Genomic DNA, 20,903 nt, shown 5'->3' with positions numbered 1-20,903 from the left:
CAATTTGAAATCTCTTTTTATAAAAAGCTTGTATAATTTCATTGCGCAGGGATCTTTTCCCAAAGTAAATTACCACATCTCTTGGCAAATTCTTTTGCACTGCCACCACAGAATTAACTCTAAATAATTTTTCAATTTCACTAAGTATTTCCTCTTTTTCTTTATTCAAAATCACAGCAAAGTCCTTTGCAACCATCTCTTTCAGATCCCCTTGCAAAGACTCTCTCAAGCTCTGATTCTTAAGGCGTATTCCATTTGTCCATATTGAAGCATAAGAATCTCATTTTCCATTTCTTTTTCCATACTTTCAAATTTTTCCTCCATCAATTCCACTTTTTTCACTACCTCTTCCACACGGGAATTCAGCTTTTCAAAAACAGAGGCAACTCCTTTTAAAGCCAAAACTATATCTTGCCTCAAAATCTTATTATTTTCCTCTAAAATCTCTTTCATTTCTGCCCTAATTTGAGATATAACATTTCCCATCGTATCTTGCAGATCCTTCACCATTATTGGCTGAGCGAAGGAAGAAGGTGAGGCTATTGATTTGGGAGCTGTAGGAATCCCTGGACGCTTTGGAGCCATCTTAAAAAAAAAATCTTTACTCCTTCTTGAGAATTACAAAAATTAAACAAGAGAAAAAGAGAGATTAAATCCAAAAAAAAAATTTCAAAAAAACCTTCAAAAGGAAATCATTATAGCAAAAAAAAAAAATACTAAACACTTTGGGGCCACAAAAATTAAACAAAAGAAAAAGAAAGATTAACTCCAGAAAAAAAAATCAATAAATCCTTCAAAGGGAGATCATTATAATAAAAAAAAGGGAGAAAAAAAAGGGAAAGAAAAGGAATTAAATAAAAAGTAATCCATTCCATTTTTAAAAAAAAAATACAAAAAACAAAACAGAAAAGTTAAACAAAAATAATAATGCCTCTAAGATCCAAAAAAAACCGATCGCTATCTTATTTTCCCTTTCAGCAAGAAAAAAAAAATCATTAAAAAGAAAAAGAAAGGGAAAGAGAAACACCAGGAAGCCTGCCTTTAAAAGTAAACAAAAATAATAATGCTTCTAAAATCCAAAAAAGCCGATCGCCATTTTATTTTCACTTTCATCAAAAAAAAAAGAAGAATAAAACATCCATTCCAATCATTAAAAAGAAAAGAAAAGAGAAAGGGAAAGAAAAACACCAAAAAACCTACCGATCACCATTCTAGCTTCCCAAAAGGAAAAATAAAAAAAATAATAAAAAAAAAGCCGGAAAGTCTGCCGATCGCCATTTTACTTTCCCTTTCAGCAAAAAGTAAAAAGTAAAAAGAGGGAATATAAACGTAAAAATAAATCTTTAACTAAAAATCCATATAAAGTCAAAGAAAGTAAAAGCTAATCCTCCAGTCAACTCTGTCCGCTTCTAAAAAACTCACCAGATCTCTTTAAACGCGGAGGTGGTTGCAACGGCTTGTTTTGTCCCTAAGGACAAAAGCAGCTGGGAAGCGGAGACAGTCTGAACTCCGTGGAAGCACTTTTTTCACCCCCCCCAAAAAAGTATTGGGGGTGTATAAGAGGCTCTACCACTATTCAGACAACCCTCTTCCCCCCCCCTTTGCCCGGGAGGGGGATTTTGAACCGCTGAACAGCTGGTGTCCGCTGTTCATAGCAATTCATTACACTTACCCAGGAGGACAGCTACAAAGTAGCCGCCATCGCCGCGCAGATCCATCGGAAGTCTCGGGAGGCTCAACTCTTAAGGTACCGATTTTGCCCACAAGCCACTCCTGATGTAAAAAAATGAGTCCACCGCTCCAGTTATGCCACAGGGTTGGCAGGTGATAAATGATCCCTTTCATAGAACTTATGAATGAAAGCAAACAAGTCATGTAAGGTTCACTTAAGCTAATTTCTAACGATGAAATAGCAAGCAAATCTGTGATCATAAAGGACCCTGTCTGCTTGAACAGAATAACCAGGAAAATATATTAATATTGCACCATTGCTGTCCTTATTCATCAGGAGGATTCTTATGAAACTATAAATTACTCTCTGACTGCCACTGAGATGTGGCCTTGACTTGAAGGAGAAAGAGGTGAGAAAGAGACTTATTTATATTCACAAGACATCATGGAGGCAGTACCTTTGAGTATTTTAATGTACTTTAAATCATAGGTTTTATTCTTTGCATCATGCTGCAGTTTGCATTCCCTGTAATTTTGATTGTAATTGCTATTGCATATGTCTCAGTGCTTTCTGCCTATGTATTTATTCATGTTGGAACACTGTGTATTTAGAGACTGGCACTTCTAAATAAAATGAGTATTTGGGTTGGAGACATACTATTCTCCTGTGTCCAGCTCCTCTGAAAAACTGAGGAGTAACACGACTACTCCATAACTACTACTTCAAAAAACACAGAATGGTTGATAGCAATGAAAACTTGTTACAAAGTGGAACAAAATATAATTAACATCAAAACCAAAATTAAATCATTTAAGTAATTAGCAATTAAAGGCTTGGCATATTTACCATCTTTCTAAATATTGGGGAAGTGGAATCTCCTTAGGATGCTCATTTGATAGATTGGGATTCATATGGGGGAATATTGTTTGAAAAATTTAATATTTAAGCTTATGGCAATGGGGGAATCTTCAGAAGGCCTATCCTGCTGATGTAAGTAATTGTGCAGGTTCATAGCAGGAAGATGGATAAGCAAAAAATCAGGCTGGGAATTATCTCACCCATCTAATTGTCTTCCCGCAGTGAATCGGCTAGGGCAAGGCAACGGGAACGGGAACGAGTGAAGGGGAGGAATGAGGGAGGGGCAGCCACACTGGGCCAGTTGGGATGGGGGGATAGGGTTGAAGTGGCCAGGGTGAGTCAACAGCAGCCACTTGTCTCATTCCACCTTGAAAGCCCCCCCACCTTTGCCTTTTGACTAATATTCTTGCATCCTCTTAAAAGTTTTTAATTTTTAAAAACTTTTACATATATTGTTTTATATTGTAATATTTAATTGTACAACACCAAAAGTACCTCTTTGATGGTGATGGGCAATACAGGAATGTGAAAAATAAATCCAACGGAGATGGTGATTTTGCAAGATAGATGCTATAATGAGAGATGTCAATCCTAATAGGTTTTTGATGGTATCCAAAGCAGTCAAAATGTTGACTTTGGAAAACCTATAAAGCTTGAGGATTTTATTCTCAAACTTAGATAAACTCAGGCAAATAAAAGGAGATTTGAGATATATAAAATGTGGAATATGTGGATTAAATTTATTCTCATAAACATTTGAATTCAGAGGTCATCTATATTACTGGGAGACTCAGGACCAATAAGAGAAGTTTCTTCTGTACATAAAACATAATTATGGTAGCTCAACATCATCATAACTTTCACTCTTCACCTATCAAAATCCATCCCATCTGACAGTCTCTTCCTTCCTTCCTTCCTTCCTTCCTTCCTTCCTTCCTTCCTTCCTTCCTTCCTTCCTTCCTTCCTTCCTTCCTTCCTCCCTCCCTCCCTCCCTCCCTCCCTCCCTCCCTCCCTCCCTGTATATGCATTGTCTCATCCTATGCAAATCAGTCTCACTCCCCATAAAGATGAAGTGCAAATATATCTAGCCACATTTCCCTTTGAAAGACCAGGGGTTCAGAGCTGTAGTGGAGTAAGAGCAGTGCTTTTTTTCTATAAAAAAAAAAAAGTGCCAGAACTCACACATGTCATACAACCCACCTTGCCTGCCCTACAAGGCTCCATCCAAAAAAGGTGCCGGAACTCCATTCTGGGCGTTCTATGAGAAAAAAAGCCTTGAGTAAGAGTTTCCGAGAATGGAGAAACCAATCATCTATAAACTCTGGGTGTTGTTTGGGGAAAGTGAGTTTGACTGCAGTTTCAAATACAATGCATTTGAGCTGGAAATAAATTGGCCCAGCTGTAGAACAACATCATGAGGTGTTGATCTTTTCTGCTTTTCATTTTTGGGTTTTGGGGGGGTGGGGAGAATTTTAGAGGCCAAATAAGTTGATTATGCCTTGTAGAGGCTTATATCACTTATTGTGCTCCTCTAGGACTCTCAAATATTTCCCAAAACAGTTCTTGGCTCAGCCCCCCTTTGAAAGTTTACACCTTGATATATATGTTAAGCAAGGCTTGGCCTTGAACCCATAGTGCTAAATTATAATTTTTTTTCTGGGACTTGCTTTGTGAGTTTGTACTTGGAAAAGATTGCTTTGTGTCCCAAATATATTTGGAGCAGATTCGTATTCTGCAGTTACACAATGAGCTACTTTTATATGGAGCAATCATAGATTTCTTTATATAGCAAATAGAAAGCAGCAAGCTCCACTGGTTATAATCAGAACTACTCAGCAGATATTATTTGTTACCCTGCTATGTTATTATCTGGGGTGAAGCACTAATATGGAAGTAGCTTGGCCTGTTTTGAATGAAAAAAAAAAATAGGGAATAGGGAAAGGTAAAAAATGGTGCAGAATTTTGCCTTCCCCTGCCTGTTCTGCAAACTTTCTTTCTTTCATAATTTTATTGAAAGCCCTTATTGCAATAGTAGAAGCAAATGCAAACTAAACCCAAAGAGAAATAGGAAGAATAAAAAAGGGCAAAGAAAAGAAAGTAAGAAAGATGATTAGTTTCCATCCATTGTTTTTTGTCTTGCCTTCAGATGCTTTGGAAAATAGGTTGACCCCCTCTTCATTGTGTAAGCCCCTGAGATATTGGAAGATTGCTACCATGTCACCCCTAGTCCTTCTTTTAATTAAACTAGACATACCCAGTTGCAGCAACTGTTCTTCATATGTTTTATCCTCCAGTCCCCTTTGTTGTTGTTCTCTGCATTCTTTCTATATCATGGTGAGCAAAACTAAAAAAAAGGTACAGGTTTCCTTGTCACATGTTCCGACTAATGAAGCACTTCAAAGAACTTTCAGGCATGTTGCCTAAAATCTTTATTGCAGAGCTACAGTTTTGCCGGTCGCCATGATGGACTGGTTGATGCCAGAATCTGAACTTCCTTTCGCTGGCATCAAGCTTTCCTTGCTAAACCCCTCACTTCTCATGCAGTCACAGGTCACATTATCCAATTAGTGAGAAGGTCAAAAGTTTGCTTCCTCTTTCTTTCCCGGGCGTCCCCCCCCCCCAGTCTAAGCTAAGTATTAACCCAATAAATGCCAGACAGTTTTGCATATTGTCAAAGCAAGAATATACAGTATTTGTAGCATTGACATATGTACAACTCTAGTATACAATGCTCATTTCTGTTTCTTGGCCAAGGGAGCCAGCATTGTCCATAGACATTTTCTATGGTCATGTAGCCAGTATAGCTATATGCCAAAAGCACATGGAACACTGTTACCTTCCCACTGAAGTGGTACCTATTAATCTATTCATATTTGCATGCTTTTGAACTGCTAGGTGGGTAGGAGCTTGGGCAAGGAATGGGAGCTCACCTGATTGCATAGTGCTCAGGTCTTGAAACTGGTCTGTCAGCTTTCCAGCTAACAAGCACAGCTTCTTTACCATCACATCCATTAGTATCTTTCCATGGAAGTAAACATCAATGTTGACATTGCTGGCCCCATACTTCAAAAATCTCCCAAAGTATTTCAAATATTATAGCATTTCATGTTATAAACTCTTAAATTAACCAAAACCCAAAGTCAAGTGTATACTCCCCCCCATTTCCCCCCCTGGAACCTTTAGTCTCCTCTAGTGTCTACTTTCTGAAATTGTAAATTCTCAGATCTCTGTTATGTCTTAAGATGGACAAAACAATTTGGTTCCTATGATAAGTGATTTTACTATTTCCAAAATCTTAAAATAAAAGTCTTCATATTCCAAATTTATCTGGACCCTTAATCAATTTATAACTGACATTTTGAAAATCTCAATTTTTCGCCATTTCATTCCAATCCTTAAGTTGTTATATTTACGGTTAATAATTTTTTTATTCAATTCGCTTTTCAAACTTATGGTCAATCTGTAATAACAGTGTCCAAATGCCTGCAAGAAAACAAGCAAGTTCAGAGAGCACCAAGAACCCCCCAAACAGTTTTGGTCACTGTTATGAAAAATACATTGAGACTCTGGAAAGGGTGCAGAAAGAACATCAAAAATGATCAGAGACCTGGAGGCTAAATCATATGAAGAATGGTTGCAGGATTTGGGTTTGCTTAGTCTTGTGAAAAGAAGGACTAGGGTGACATAATAGCAGTCTTCCAATATTTGAGGGGCTGCCACACAGAAGAGCACCAGAAGGCAAGACAAGAAGCAATGGATAGAAACTAATCAAGAAAAGAAGCAACCTAGAACCAGGGCTTTTTTTCTCATAGAATGCCCAGAATGGAGTTCCAGCACCTTTTTTCGATGGAACCTTGTAGGGTAGGCAAGGCGGGTTGAATGATATGTGTGAGTTCCGGCACCTATTTCTTTTTTTTAGAAAAAAAGCACTGCCTAGAACTAAGGAGAAATTATATATATATATTTTCTGAGGTTTTCGCGGGTGTTTGTATGTAGGTCTTTGGTTATTCGGGTTTTCTCCCGCATCAAATTGGAAGTGTCTTGGCGACGTTTCGACGAAGTCTCATTCGTCATCTTCAGGCTGGTGTTTTCGGCTTCGTGCTTCTAGGAGCAATGTGTGATCGTAGTTGTTTCTTCCTTTTAACTGCCAGTGGGGGTATGAACTGATTGGATGAGAGCTTGGCTGTGTTCTGATTGGATGGAGGTGTGTTCTGATTGGTTAGGAGCTTGGCTGTGCTCTGATTGGATGGGGGGTTGGCTGTGCTCTGATTGGTTGGGGGAGTGTTCTGTTTGGGTGGGGGCTTTGTTGTGCTCAGGTTAGTCTGAGTTGCAGGGGGATGTGAGATGGTGAGCTGCATTGCTATTGTTTGGCTTCGCGTTCGTGGTCGTGCCTCATCTTCATGGTGGGTGTCAGTTTGCTTCATGTATGGATTGGAGGGGTTTAAAGTGGCTAATGATGCAGCTGTAGTCTGGCTTCTGGTTTGTGGTCATGCCTCATCATCGGTGTGGGTTTGGGTTTGCTTTTTGCGTGGACATGTGGTGGTGACATCCTGTGTGGCTTTTGTGAGTGTGGGTCTGGTGTCATTGCAAACCTCTACATGGAACACTTTGAAACCCAAGCTCTAGAAAAATCTGATCACAAACCCAAACTCTGGCTCAGATACGTAGACGACACCGTCATAATCTGACCACATGGGAAAGAAAAACTGGACAACTTCCTCACACACCTCAACAGCCTACACCCCAAAATACAGTTCACCATGGAAACAGAAGCTAACAACCAACTTCCCTTCCTGGATGTCTTAGTCTACAAGAAATCCAATGGCTCCCTCGGACACACCATCTACCAGAAGAAAACACACACAAACCTCTATCTGCACGCTCTCTCACACCACCACCCAGCCAAGACACTCATCTCTAGAACAAAACGCTTAGCTGATGAATAACACCTAAAACCCGAACTACACACTCTCACTAATGTACTTACATCCAATGGATTCCAAAGAAACAAGATTACCAAACTAATCCAAAAAGAAACCCCCACTAAAATCTAAGACAGAGAACAAGAAAACAGCAAAGCCCTCCTCCCTTACATAAAAGGCACCACAGACAGAATCAGCAAGATCCTCCACAAACACAACATTAAGACAGCATTCTGCACAAACAAAAAATATCCACCATCCTAAGAAACCCCAAAGACAAAATAGAGTTAGAAATTCAAGGAGTACACGAAATCCCATGCACTGCTTGTCCCACCAAATACATTGGACAAACCAACAGAAGAATAAGTGCACGCATTGAAGAACATAAGAAGTCAGTCAAAAAAGAGGAACCAACTTCTTCCCTGGTCAAACACCTTAAAATCACAGGACATGAAATCGACTTTAAAAAGACCAGAACTATCGCCAAAACTGAACACTTTAATAACAGAATAATCAGAGAAGCCATCGAGATAGAAAAACACCCACACAGCATGAACAAATGAGATGATACCTCTCGCCTACCAGCCATTTGGAAACGCGCCCTTATTGACAAACGAGTCCCTAACACAAAGAATGACACCAGACCCACACTCACAAAAGCCACACAGGATATCACCACCACATGTCCACGCCAAAAGCAAACCCAAACCCACACCGATGATGAGGCATGACCACAAACCAGAAGCCAGACTACAGCTGCATCATTAGCCACTTTAAACCCCTCCAATCCATACATGAAGCAAACTGACACTCACCATGAAGATGAGGCACGACCACGAACGCGAAGCCAAACAATAACAATGCTCACCATCTCACATCCCCCTGCAACTCAGATTAACCTGAGCACAACAAAGCCCTCACCCAAACAGAATACTCCCCCAACCAATCAGAGCACAGCCAAGCTCTCATCCAATCAGTTCATACCTCCACTGGCAGTTAAAAGGAAGAAACAGCCAAGACCACACACTGCTGCTCGAGGCACGAAGCTGAAAGCACCAGCCTGAAGATGACGAATGGGACTTCGTCGAAACGTCGCCAAGACACTTCCAATTTTACGTGGGAGAAAACCCGAACAACCAAAGACCTACATACAAATACCCGCGAAAACCTCAGAAAACAAATATTGAACCTCTATGGGGAGGAAATCCACCATCTGACCAGGACCTATGAAAAACTTGAAGTCCAAAGAGCTTCCATTTTATGCGACCTCGCATTCCTACGCAACTGCCGAGATCAAAATCTAATCCCCACATGTTTCCAACTGAAATTCCACTCCAACTCTGCAGCCACCAAACGGATCCTGAAAAGAACAGAATTGGCCCTAATCAGAAATGAACTTCACACAAAAAGATTCCTCCTAGACTGAATTAACAAAGATCTCCTCACACTCCACCTCAAACTCAGCAACAAGATCCACCCCGCACTTTGGGACAAATCCAAACAACTTGCCGTCTGGAGAGCCGAAACACAGACCACCCTCAAGACAGATACACACACCAACAAACTCCGAAGACTACAAGAACGCCAGAAACAAACCCCTCCTCCCTCACAGCCACACATGAAACAAACAGTGCATAACATCTCAGATAGGATCCTCACCAAAGCCGAAACCAATGTCCTTTCCAAAGGATTCAACTTTGCAGTCGCTCCCAAACACATCCCCACTGAAACCATTATATGTGGAGTTGAAACCAGCCTGACTAAAATCAACCCCGACGACGCCAACAGAATCAGACTCGAAATCACCAACATCCTCTGCACCAGCAAGCCACCCAAAAGCAACTTACCCAAAGAGGAACAGACAGCACTACGTAACCTTAAAGAAGACACCAGCATAATAATCCTACCAGCAGACAAGGGCAACGCCACGGTGGTTATGAACACATCTGACTACCAAACCAAATTAACCAACCTACTCCAAGACTCCACATACAAACCCCTAAATACAGATCCCACCACCTACCTGGAAAAAACCACCAGATCCAAAATAAAAGCCTCCCCCATTAGCGAAGAGATCCAGCAAAGAATCATTCCCAGAGAGAAATCATCCAGATGCCCCAAACTCTATGGTCTCCCCAAGATACACAAAGAAGGAACCCCACTCAGACCTATAGTCAGCTCCATAGGCTCACCTCTACAAAACCTAGCCAAATTTCTCGCCAAACAACTACAGCCCTATGCAGAATCCATCACCTCACACGTAAAAAACTCATTCCAGTTTATAGAGATCATAAAGAAACAAAACTTACAGCCCAGCGACCTACTAGTGAGCTTCGATGTCATATCCCTCTTCACCCAAGTGCCTATCAAAGAAGCCTTGACAGCTATCCAAAACAAATATAACCCCCCAAACACATCTTAGATCTGACCAACCACTGCCTATCCAACACATACTTCATCTATAATGGACAAAAATACAAACAAACAGAAGGAGCACCCATGGGATCACCCCTCTCACCTGTCATTGCCAACCTCTACATGGAACACTTTGAAACCCAAGCTCTAGAAAAAATGGATCACAAACCCAAACTCTGGCTCAGATACGTAGACGACACCTTCATAATCTGGCCACATGGGAAAGAAAAACTGGACAACTTCCTCACACACCTCAACAGCCTACACCCCAAAATACAGTTCACCATGGAAACAGAAGCTAACAACCAACTTCCCTTCCTGGATGTCTTAGTCTACAAGAAATCCAATGGCTCCCTAGGACACACCATCTACCAGAAGAAAACACACACAAACCGCTATCTGCACGCTCTCTCACACCACCACCCAGCACAGATCAACTCTGTAGCCAAGACACTCATCTCCAGAACAAAACGCTTAGCTGACGAACAACACCTAAAACCCGAACTACACACTCTCACCAATGTACTAACATCCAATGGATTCCATAGAAATAAGATTACAAACCTAATCCAAAAAGAAACCCCCACTAAAATCCAAGACAAAGAACAAGAAAACGGCAAAGCCATCCTCCCATACATAAAAGGCATCACAGACAGAATCAGTAAGATCCTCCATAAACACAACATCAAAACAGCATTCTGCACAAACAGAAAAATATCCACCATCCTTAGAAACCCCAAAGATAAAATTGAATTAGAAAATCAAGGAGTATACGAAATCCCATGCACCACTTGTCCCACCACATACATCGGACAAACCAACAGAAGAATAAGTGCACGCATTGAAGAACATAAGAACTCAGTCAAAAAAGAGGAACCAACATCTTCCCTGGTCCAACACCTTAAAGCTACAGGACATGAAATTGACTTTAAAAATACCAGAACCATTGCCAAAAGTGAACATTTTAATAACAGAATAATCAGAGAAGCCATTGAGATAGAAAAACGCCCACACAGCATGAACAAGCGAGATGATACCTCCCGCCTACCAGCCATTTGGAAACCCGCCCTTATTGACAAACGACTCCCTAACACAAAAAATGATACCAGACCCACACTCACAAAAACCACACAGGATGTCACCACCAAACATCCACGCAAAAAACAAACCCAAAGCCACACTGACTATGAGGCACGACCACAAACCAGAAGCCAGACCACAGCTGCATCATTAGCCACTTTAAACCCCCCCAATCCATACATGAAGCAAACTGACACCCTCCATGAAGAGGAAGCACGACCACGAACACGAAGCCAAGGAATGGCAGGGCAGCCCAAAATCTTGAATCCCTCTGCAACTCAGACTAACCTGAGCACAACCAAACAGAACACTCCCCCAGCCAATCAGAGCACAGCCAACCCCCCAGCCAATCAGAGCACAGCCAAACCCCCAGCCAATCAGAGCACAGCCAAGCCCCTAACCAATCAGAACACACCTCCACCCAATCAGAACACAGCCAAGCTCCCACCCAATCAGTTCATACCTCCACTGGCAGTTAAAAGGAAGAAACAGCCAAGACCACACCCTGCTGCTCGAGGCACGAAGCTGAAAGCACCAGCCTGAAGATGACGAATGGGACTTCGTCGAAACGTCGCCAAGACACTTCCAATTTTACGTGGGAGAAAACCCGAACAACCAAAGACCTACATACAAATACCCGCGAAAACCTCAGAAAACATATATATATATATATATATATATAGTTAGAAATGTGGGTAAAAATTCGACTCCTGGGTATATTCATATTGTAAAACAAATAAATAATGTACACCAGGAGAATAAAGGAGAAAAACATTTAATAAAACCTAGCTTTCTTTTTTTTATTATAAATTTTTACAATTTTATAATAAAAACCCCTTTCCCAATCCCTCCCAACCCTCCCCAAAACCCTCTCCCATTCTTCCCAGAGCTGAATACAGGGTTAACTAGAACTTAAGAAAAAAAAACTTTTAAACTCAAATAAACCTCAAACAAATATGATTACATTCAATAAATGAATTGTTAAGTACTTTAACTCCATTATATATAAAAAACAGAAAGAGAAAAAGAAGAAAAAAAAAGAAAATAAGAAAAATAATGAAAAGAAAAAAACAAAACTATTCTACACTTCTAAATAATATCTTAAACTTTAAATATAAATTATTCAAAGGGTAAATAATATTTTCTAATATCATACTTATATTGTATAAAATTTATCCATCTTTTCCACACCAAAAGATACTTCTCTTGCGATTGATCTTTCAAAAAAGCCGAAATTTTTGCCATTTCAGATAAGTAAGAAACTTTAAAAAACCATTCCTGCAAAGTAGACAAAAATTCCTTCTTCCAATATTATCCTATTAACAATAAAACCTAGCTTTCGTCAGAAGTTTCCGACATCGTCAGGATTATAAGCAGTCATTGGGAAGAGGCTTATATATGATCATTAGGTGTCTGCATCTGGCTTCTGGACTGCGTCACCAGTCCCAGCTGATCAAATTGCATTCTAAGCATACCCTTTGCGTCAGCGCCCAGCCCTTTCCTGTTTCTGTTCTGTGCGCTATTGTTCACTCCTCCATCGCTACTTCTGGGGCTGAGTGGGGTCCTCTCCCATCCCTTCTGGGTGGTAGTTGTTTCCATCCCCCTGCCCCCTTGTGCCCAGTTCTCCTTGCTAAGGGTCCTGGGGTGCGGGCCATTCGGTTCTCTCCTAATCTCACCGCACGCTCCGATTAATCTCCGGCCAATCCTCCTCACCCTTTGGGATTGCGGCTCAGGCGTTTCCCTTCGTTCTATGTTTTCCAACCTCCTGTCCCTTTTTACCAGCAGATAAAGGGAGGGCAACAGTGGTAATGGATAGGGTGCTTTATGTGACCAAAGCATTGGAGTTGCTTGATGATAGAACAGGTTATAAAATCATTAAGAGAGACCTCATGGTGACACTCAAGAATAAGATCAACAAATTGCTCGATAACTTCAAACGTAGTAAGAAAATGGATGATGATACCTTAAGGAAGATACGCCCTAATGACTCGGCACTCCCCAGGTTCTATGGACTACCTAAGATTCACAAGGAAGGTATTCCCCTTCACCCAATTGTCTCGTTTAGAGGCATGCCCATCTCAGGGCTGGCGAAATGGCTTAGCGAGCATATCTCCTACCTACTAATGGCAATTTCACCACAGTCAAATCTGCAGAAGAGTTTCTAGAAAAGATCAAGGCCCTTAGGGTGGAGGAGGATGAGATGATGGTGTCGTTCGATGTCACCTCACTCTTCACCTCCATCCCTCAGGACCTAGCAGTTGCAGTCCTGAGAGACCAATTGAAAAAACAGAAAGGGGCCCAACACCGAGACTCTCTGCAGATTGAAGATTTGGTGAAACTCATAGAACTATGTTTAACAACTTATTTTACCTTCCAAGGAGTCACGTTTGAGCAAGTGAAAGGCACACCCATGAGCTCCCCTATCTCCAGTGTGATAGCGGAGGTGGTCCTCCAACAGATAGAGCGCGAGGCTATGACCCGTTACCAGCCCAAGTTCTGGGCTCGGTATGTGGACGACACATTTGTCATCATTAAGCGAAGCCACAAAGCTAACTTTATGGGAATATTGAATTTGGTATATCTGGATATTAAGTTCACGGTGGAAGAGGAGAACCAGGGCTTGCTGGCCTTCTTAGACGTGCTGGTCCAACGTTTACCAGATGGATCTTTATGCACAAAGGTATATCACAAGCCCACCCATACGGATCGAATCCTCCACTATGGAAGTAATCATCCAGTATCCCATAAGGTTAGCTGCATCAGGACACTGTTTATGTGAGTACATTCACACTGCAGCACAGTTGAGTCTAAAGTGGAGGAGAGGAGATACCTATTTCATGTTTGCCAATTAAATGGGTACCCGTTGAGGTTCATAAAAAGACATAGCAAAACACCTGAACCCCGGGACAACCAACAGAAGGACAAACCCCCAGTACAGACTACACGCGTCTCTTTACCATATATTAGTAATGTTTCCGAAGCAATGGCTAGACTGTTGGCCCCCCACAACATAAAGGTGGCTCACAAATCTAGCCAGACATTGTGATCAAAAGTTATGTGCCCCAAAGACCCACTCCCCACTGTGGAGAGATCTGTGGTGGTGTACAGAATTGACTGTAAGAACTGTCAGAGCAACTATGTGGGTGAAACATCAAAAAGATTAAAGACCCGCCTACATGAACACAAACTGGTGATCAAGAGGGGTGAGCAATACCCGCAGGTCTGGATACATATGGCTAAACATGACCATCAGTTTGATTTTAGCAACATACAAATTTTGTCCAGTGACGCCACAAAAGGGGGCCGACTGTTGAAGGAAGACTACCCGCAAGTAGAACTGGCAGACATGCGATGATAACCCGATCGCATCAGAAAGGGGAGAGAGAGACTTTACCAACTGATTTGACATGAAAGCACAAACTCATGAATAAAGAACATCCACAGCCATGGCAGAAGGATCCTCCCGTGAAAAATAAGTACAATGGATATGTGCTGAATGGAAATGACAATCATCAACAGCGGATTGGATGGCAAAGCACCATTGACATGGCGATGATAAAGAACGCTCCAAGTGAAGATAAGGAAAGAGATGTTAAGTCGAACGATAAGCAAACAAGGACTGCTCACATAAAAAGGGACAGGAGGTTGGAAAACATAGAATGAAGGGAAACGCCTGAGCCGCAATCCCAAGGGGTGAGGAGGATTGCCCGGAGATTAATCGGACCATGCGGTGAGATTAGGAGAGAACCGAATGGCCCGTACCCTAGGACCCTTAGAACTGGGCACAAGGGGGCAGGGGGATGGAAACAACTACCACCCAGAAGGGATGGGAGAGGACCCCACTCAGCCCCAGAATTAGCGATGGAGGAGTGAACAATAGCGCACGGAACAGAAACAGGAAAGGGCTGGGCGCTGACGCAAAGGTGCAATTCAATCAGCTGGGACCGGTGACGCGGTCCAGAAGCCGGATGCAGGCGCCTAGTGATCATATATAAGCCTCTTCCCAATGACTGCTTTTAACCCTGACGATGTCGGAAGCTTCCGATGAAAGCTAGGTTTTATTAAATGTTTTTCTCATTTATTCTCCTGGTGATCGTTATTTATTTGTTTTACTATATATATATTAAATTTATATATATACTAATTTACTATATATATACTAAATTTATATATATATATATATATATATATATATATATATATATATATATATATATATATATAAATTTAGTCAAGCAAAATGATGTAGTACAATAAAACAAATATAGCAGTATGTAACTTGATATGTGAAGGCAGACTTCCCCGACACTTGTAATTTAGTTTAGGTTTCAAGGGAATGCTCCTCTCTTTCTTAATATTTTTTCTTCCAGATATTATATAATAAAACAATTCTCATATTCTCTTTGTGTCTCTGAATGAGACAATATAAGGTAACAAAAGCATTTGAGCTCTACATGGACCTCAGCAGGTTCTAGCTGCTTTTGTTAAGATGATGAAAGAATTGCTGTGTCATTGCATCTCAGGTTGTGCCTCTTTTGTATGCGCATATGATATCCTAGTGCAAGCTCACAAGATGTAGGGCTTGTATTACAATAGCACAATGCTGTTTTTTTCTTTCTGCTCTCTTGCTCCATCCCCCCTTCTCCCACTTCCATAGATACTGTTGAACAGTTATCTCTGTACGCCCTTTAAATACTGGTATCAAAACGATCCTCAATTGTCTTGTTGTTTTCTTATAGACATAACCATTTATTATAGAAAGTCATCAAACAATTCATGAAGAAGGTAGCATCTTAAAAGAATGATAAAAGCACCTGAGCACCACAATAAACTACAACAATGGTACGAGTTTATCTCTTTTTTATGTCTTAAGCTATGAAGAAAAGTTGGGAACACGAGGTTTCTTGAATCGGGATGAAATTGATCTCTCTTCTAGCATTCTCTTTGCAATAGTGATTTCTTCACAGAAACCTAGATGAGAGAAGATCCAGTTAAAACTGGATGGAAATGGGCTTTTGAAATTCTTTGCCAAACTGAATGAAAAATGTAGTTTCTGCAAAAAACCCAAAATCTTCAACTATTTCTCCTAAGCTTCTCTTCCCTTTGATTTTGACTAGAGCTTTGCTATTGAAACAGCTCCACAGGAGCTCTCTCATGATGTTATCCTTTGAGATTTAATGGACATATAGGAAACCAGAAATACTACAGACTGCCAGAAAAATAATTAAAGACAAATATTCATACACATCTTCTTCCCATGTTATAATTAAATATGTAGAACATATTTCACTCCAGTTGAATAGGATTGGTGAAAAAAAATGCAAGTGAAATTCCATATTTGGCATAGAGGTGATTTTGTACACAGAAGATTCCGGGTTCTGTCTTGAGAGAGCAAGATTAGGGAATACCTTTTTCTGAATGACCTCTTGCAGTGGGTTTTCCAGGAATGGTTTGTGGAATGGGTGTAATACATATGATCAGTATGACAACTGAAACAGAAAAGTTCAACATTCCCTGCATGAATTGCACCTGTGATTATGCAGGACAGATTGGGAGGAAGCAAGCCACCAGATTACAAGAACATGAGTGAGCAGTTAGATGAGGAGACCTGAACTCATTGGTAGCCTCACATTGCAATGAATGACATGCATTATATTTCACAGCTACAAGATTGTTGGCTGAGCAGGAACAAAAATAGCCAGATAAATCAGCCGGGGATTGGACAAGAAGACCTCCAAGGTCCATTCCAACTCTATTATTATTATGGATCATCGCACAGTCAGCCAGATGTTCAGACTGGATTTGGCATTTTGTCTACCTATCGAGTCCTTACCCAGGAACTGGGATAGGCAGATGTGGATGTTTGATGGTATTACAGGTATCGTTGCAGGATGGAAGCAGTTCCTAGTAAGGCTGCCTTTTGCAATTGACTAATAGCGAATTTGTCAATGCTAATGGTGTTCAGGTGGTGCTCCAGTTGTTTTGGGATTGCACCAAAGGAGCCTATTACTATTGGTACTACCCTTGCTTGCTTTTGCCACAGTCTTTCTATTTCTATTTGTAGGTCTTTGTATTTTGTTATCTTCTCCAGTTCTTTCTCATCTATTCTGCTGTCTCCAGGCACTGCCACGTCCACTATCCAGACTTTTTTGTCTTTCTTATTGACAATTGTTAAGTCTGAGGTGTTATGTTGCAGGTGCTTGTCTGTTTGAATTCTGAAGTCCCAGAACAGTTTAATTTTATCATTTTCTATGACTTTCTCAATTTTATGATCCCACCAGTTTTTGCTTATAGGCAAATGATATTTTTTGCAGATCTTCCAATGCACCATTGTTGCTACTTTGCCATGCCACTGCTTGTAGTCAGTCTGTGCAATTATTATTATTATTATTATTATTAATCACACAGTTGGCCAAATCTTCAGACTGGATTTGGCATTTTTGTCTACCTATCAAGTCCTTATCAAGGACCTGGGATAGGCAGATCTGGATGTTTGATGGTGTTACAAATATCGTTGCAGGATGGAAGCTGTTCCTAGTAAGGGCATCTTTTGCAATTGACTGATGGCAAATTTGTCAATGTTAATGGAGTTCAAGTGATGCTCCAATTGCTTTGGGATTGCACCCAAGGCACCTATTACTATTACTATTATTGTTGTTGTTGTATGATAGAAGCTTGGAAATGGGTCCCTTGTCAGTCATCAGGAGTGCTGATTTACCACCAGCTTACCAGGTACTTAAGAGCCAAAGTTACAGCAGCACAAGGAAACAATAATCAACAACTTAATAGCCAGCCATCAACAGCCCAATTAATAACTAAAAGCCATACACATCCCAGCACCACATAAATATTATATATATAAAACAGCCCAGTGTATGCATTCTGGAGAGAGAGAAGTTCCCTGAGGATGGGCTCCAGAAAGAGTCTGAAAGCTTGGAAGAATAAGCATCTGGTCTGGGCGACCGACTCAAATAAGATCAACATTGTCCAGTATCCAGATGATAGAATCAAGCACCCAATTTGGCACCCAACAATTCATTTTAAATCTGATTGAAACTCTCTGAACCAAATCTAGATAATGAAGCTTTTCATGATCTTAGCCTCTGGCAGGATTTGGCTGAGTACTTAACTTCATATCTTGACAATGGCAAACATACTTTCTCTTTCTAATTCAAGAATAGGAGAAATGCATCTTAGTTTGACCATCAGAAAGGCTCATAAATGGCTCTGACCAAATCTCTGCGGCTTGGACTGGAATCAAAGAGGAGTAATTTTCCTAAATCTCTTCGTTACTCTGGCTAGGAATTCTGGGAGTTGAAGTGCAAGCCTTATGGACGACTGTGTTGTAAGCCACTCAGAATCACTTTGGATAGTGATATGGGCAGCATATAAATTTAATAAAATAAATAAATGAGGTTCAGGGAAGCTTGATTAGACATGATAAAATATTGGGATGATAGTGGAAACATACAAGGCTTTTTTTAGTTTTGGGCTTGGCCTCATATCTATTTTACAAGATTGTGAAATATATAATACTGCATATGATTATTGTATACTGTCAAAACAATCACCCATCTCATTGCTAATCATTTTTACTAAGAATGTCATGAATTTTTACAAAGAATGAAACCGACCATCTTCTATGCAAAGAGTCCCATTTTGAAGTGAGTCTAAGGTATTGTAAAACTTGATGGTGTGACAAGGACTAGTTATATCACAATATATTTTAAGCTGCATAAATTTTAACAATCTCCTCTAATCAATTTAATTTAGAGTCTATGTAAATGGCTTAAAGTTGAGGTAACTTTGCTTTCATAATTATCTTGAAACAGATGCGTTTTGGTGTTGGACAAGCTAAGGAGCTCTAGGTAGGGTGTCTCCATATCCACCTCAGAAGTGGAATAGGAGCCTACGCTAAGAAGCTTAAACAATGATATGGTATAAGGAAAATGGGGAAATGTTTTATCTTATTTCCATTTTCTTGCTAGCTTATCTAATTTTCTTTTCCATCCAAATCACTGAAAACCAATTTTAATTTGACACATTTCTGAACTTTGTGATTTAGATTTTCAATTAAAAATGCACATAAAAAGGCATTTTAGGGAAATGAGTATCTGATGGCCTGGTAGGAAAATGTAACAAATGTACTATTTTTAAAAGAAAAATTGTACATGGCACATGGAATATAAACATATTTTTGGAGACTTGAAGATTTTTAATGGAAATTATCAGATTCATCACCCAATGCATGTTATCCTTCTGAAGGAAGGAAAGAAGGAAGGAAGGAAGGAAGGAAGGAAGGAAGGAAGGAAGGAAGGAAGGAAGGAAGGAGACTTTAGCTGTGAAGAAAAGGAAATGAAAATTCTTTAAGTTGCAATTAAACCAATCTGGAGGAAAGCTTGACTAAATTTTCCTTCAAGACAAAAATGGAATGGAAGCACCTTTTTCATTCATACCTAATGTAGTTTTGGGTATGTATTGAATTATAATGTGAGATCCATCAATCTGAACTGAATTTCCATCTTAGGCACCCTTTATTAGGTGGAACTGGTTGAGGGAGGTCCAAGAACCTAAAAACAGCCTGAATAGATAATTTTCTGACATTCTCTCTGAAATGATATTGCAGCTGTAAAGATTTCACATGGAATTGTGAAAGAGTTTCTTAGGTATACTTGGCAGTTTACGAAGGAGAGCTGCTTAAAGCTTCATAAGAGAGGATCTAGTGTTTCAGCCAACATGCCATTGGTTTGAAATATTTACTTATTAAAAAAATATTGAGACTAAGGAGAGCACTTTTTTGTAAAATGATGTATTTCCCAAATAATAGCAATTGGAATTTTAATCATACCAGAGTAAAGAAAAAAAAAAAGACTTGTAAACAAGGCAAATGTATAAGAATACAATAGGCACATAGAATTTTCTTGCAACTTTGACCCAGAAAAAGAACAACATTAAATAAGTGATTATGGAATCAGAGACATCATTTGATGATAAAAACAGCAATATCAACTAATATACATTTGACATATTGGCTATAAAATAGTAGATATTATATCCTGAGAGATTGTTGCTCCTGGAACAATCAGCAGATTATGAGTTTGTTGAGAAAGGGATGCAAGTTCACTTTTGCTGCCTCAGCTATTTTTGCGTATTCATTAATCAATTTGATGAAAGTTTGCAATTCCTTCCTTGGTGGTACTTATTTTTATTATATTTCATATTTCTTAACTGACTATCTCCTTCAGAGAGTGGCTCTGGGTGGTGTATAATATAATCAATAAAATTATCATTAGAATCAGAATTATTAAAAAGATTTAAAATTATAAAAAATAACATTATAAAATTTCAAAAGGTGAACAGTTGTTAATACAAGTGTGTGTGGGGTTCTCATGGGGCCAGCCAGCCCCATAGTTATGTGGACCTCTGTGTCCCTCATACAAGGCTGGACAGCCAGGTTTTGACCCCTTTGTGGAAAGACTCACCTCTGAGGGTAGGATGTCCCACAATGCAGGGATGGCAACAGAGAAGGCCTTCTTCCTAGACCCTGCCAGTTGAAATTCTTCGACTGATGGATCCGCAGCATAACCTCCCTGCCTGAATGAGTGGGATCAGCTGATCTGATGGAACCAAGCTGGTTCTGTAATTACTAACACCTTGAATTGGACCCAGAAGCAAACTTGTAACCAGTGCAGCACATACAACAGTGGTGTTACATGTGCAACTCTAGGGGCTCCCAGAGCTATATAGGTTGTTTTATTGTTGTTCAATCACTAAGTCATGTCTGACTCTTTGCAACCCTGTGGACCATAGCACACCAGGCTCCTTGTCTCCCAAAGTTTGCCCAAATTCATGTTCATTTGGTCGATGACACCACCTTATCCTGTTGTCCCCTTTTCCTTTTGCCTTCAATCTTTCCCAACATCAGGGTCTTTTCCAATGAATTCTCTCTTCTTATT

General features: G+C 40.1%; 1 protein-coding gene across 1 annotated transcript; it reads left to right on the top strand.

Moving 5' to 3' along the window:
* Positions 1-9,951: 9,951 nt before the first annotated feature.
* Positions 9,952-16,559, top strand: LOC120314994. Its single transcript, XM_039358631.1, has 3 exons — positions 9,952-10,581; positions 13,196-13,696; positions 16,491-16,559. Exons 1-3 carry the CDS (start codon positions 9,952-9,954, stop codon positions 16,557-16,559), a joined length of 1,200 nt encoding a protein of 399 aa, XP_039214565.1.
* The last annotated feature ends 4,344 nt before the right edge of the window (positions 16,560-20,903 follow it).

The sequence above is a fragment of the Crotalus tigris genome, unplaced genomic scaffold, assembly GCF_016545835.1.
Source record: "Crotalus tigris isolate CLP2741 ecotype Arizona unplaced genomic scaffold, ASM1654583v1 scf7180000019042.1166422, whole genome shotgun sequence".
Lineage (NCBI taxonomy): Eukaryota > Metazoa > Chordata > Lepidosauria > Squamata > Viperidae > Crotalus > Crotalus tigris.
Note: the sequence above shows the minus strand (reverse complement) of the source record. Positions and strands in the feature narration are given on the sequence as shown.

What these genes read in the sequence shown, in the direction of transcription:
- LOC120314994 (XM_039358631.1), top strand. Translation starts at nt 9,952, where the DNA reads ATGGGATCACCCCTCTCACCTGTCATTGCCAACCTCTACATGGAACAC. An exon ending in CATTCTGCACAAACAGAAAA is followed by an intron (nt 10,582 to 13,195) that starts ATATCCACCATC and finishes TCCATCCCTCAG; the next exon opens with GACCTAGCAGTTGCAGTCCT. An exon ending in ATCATCCAGTATCCCATAAG is followed by an intron (nt 13,697 to 16,490) that starts GTTAGCTGCATC and finishes GTGATTATGCAG; the next exon opens with GACAGATTGGGAGGAAGCAA.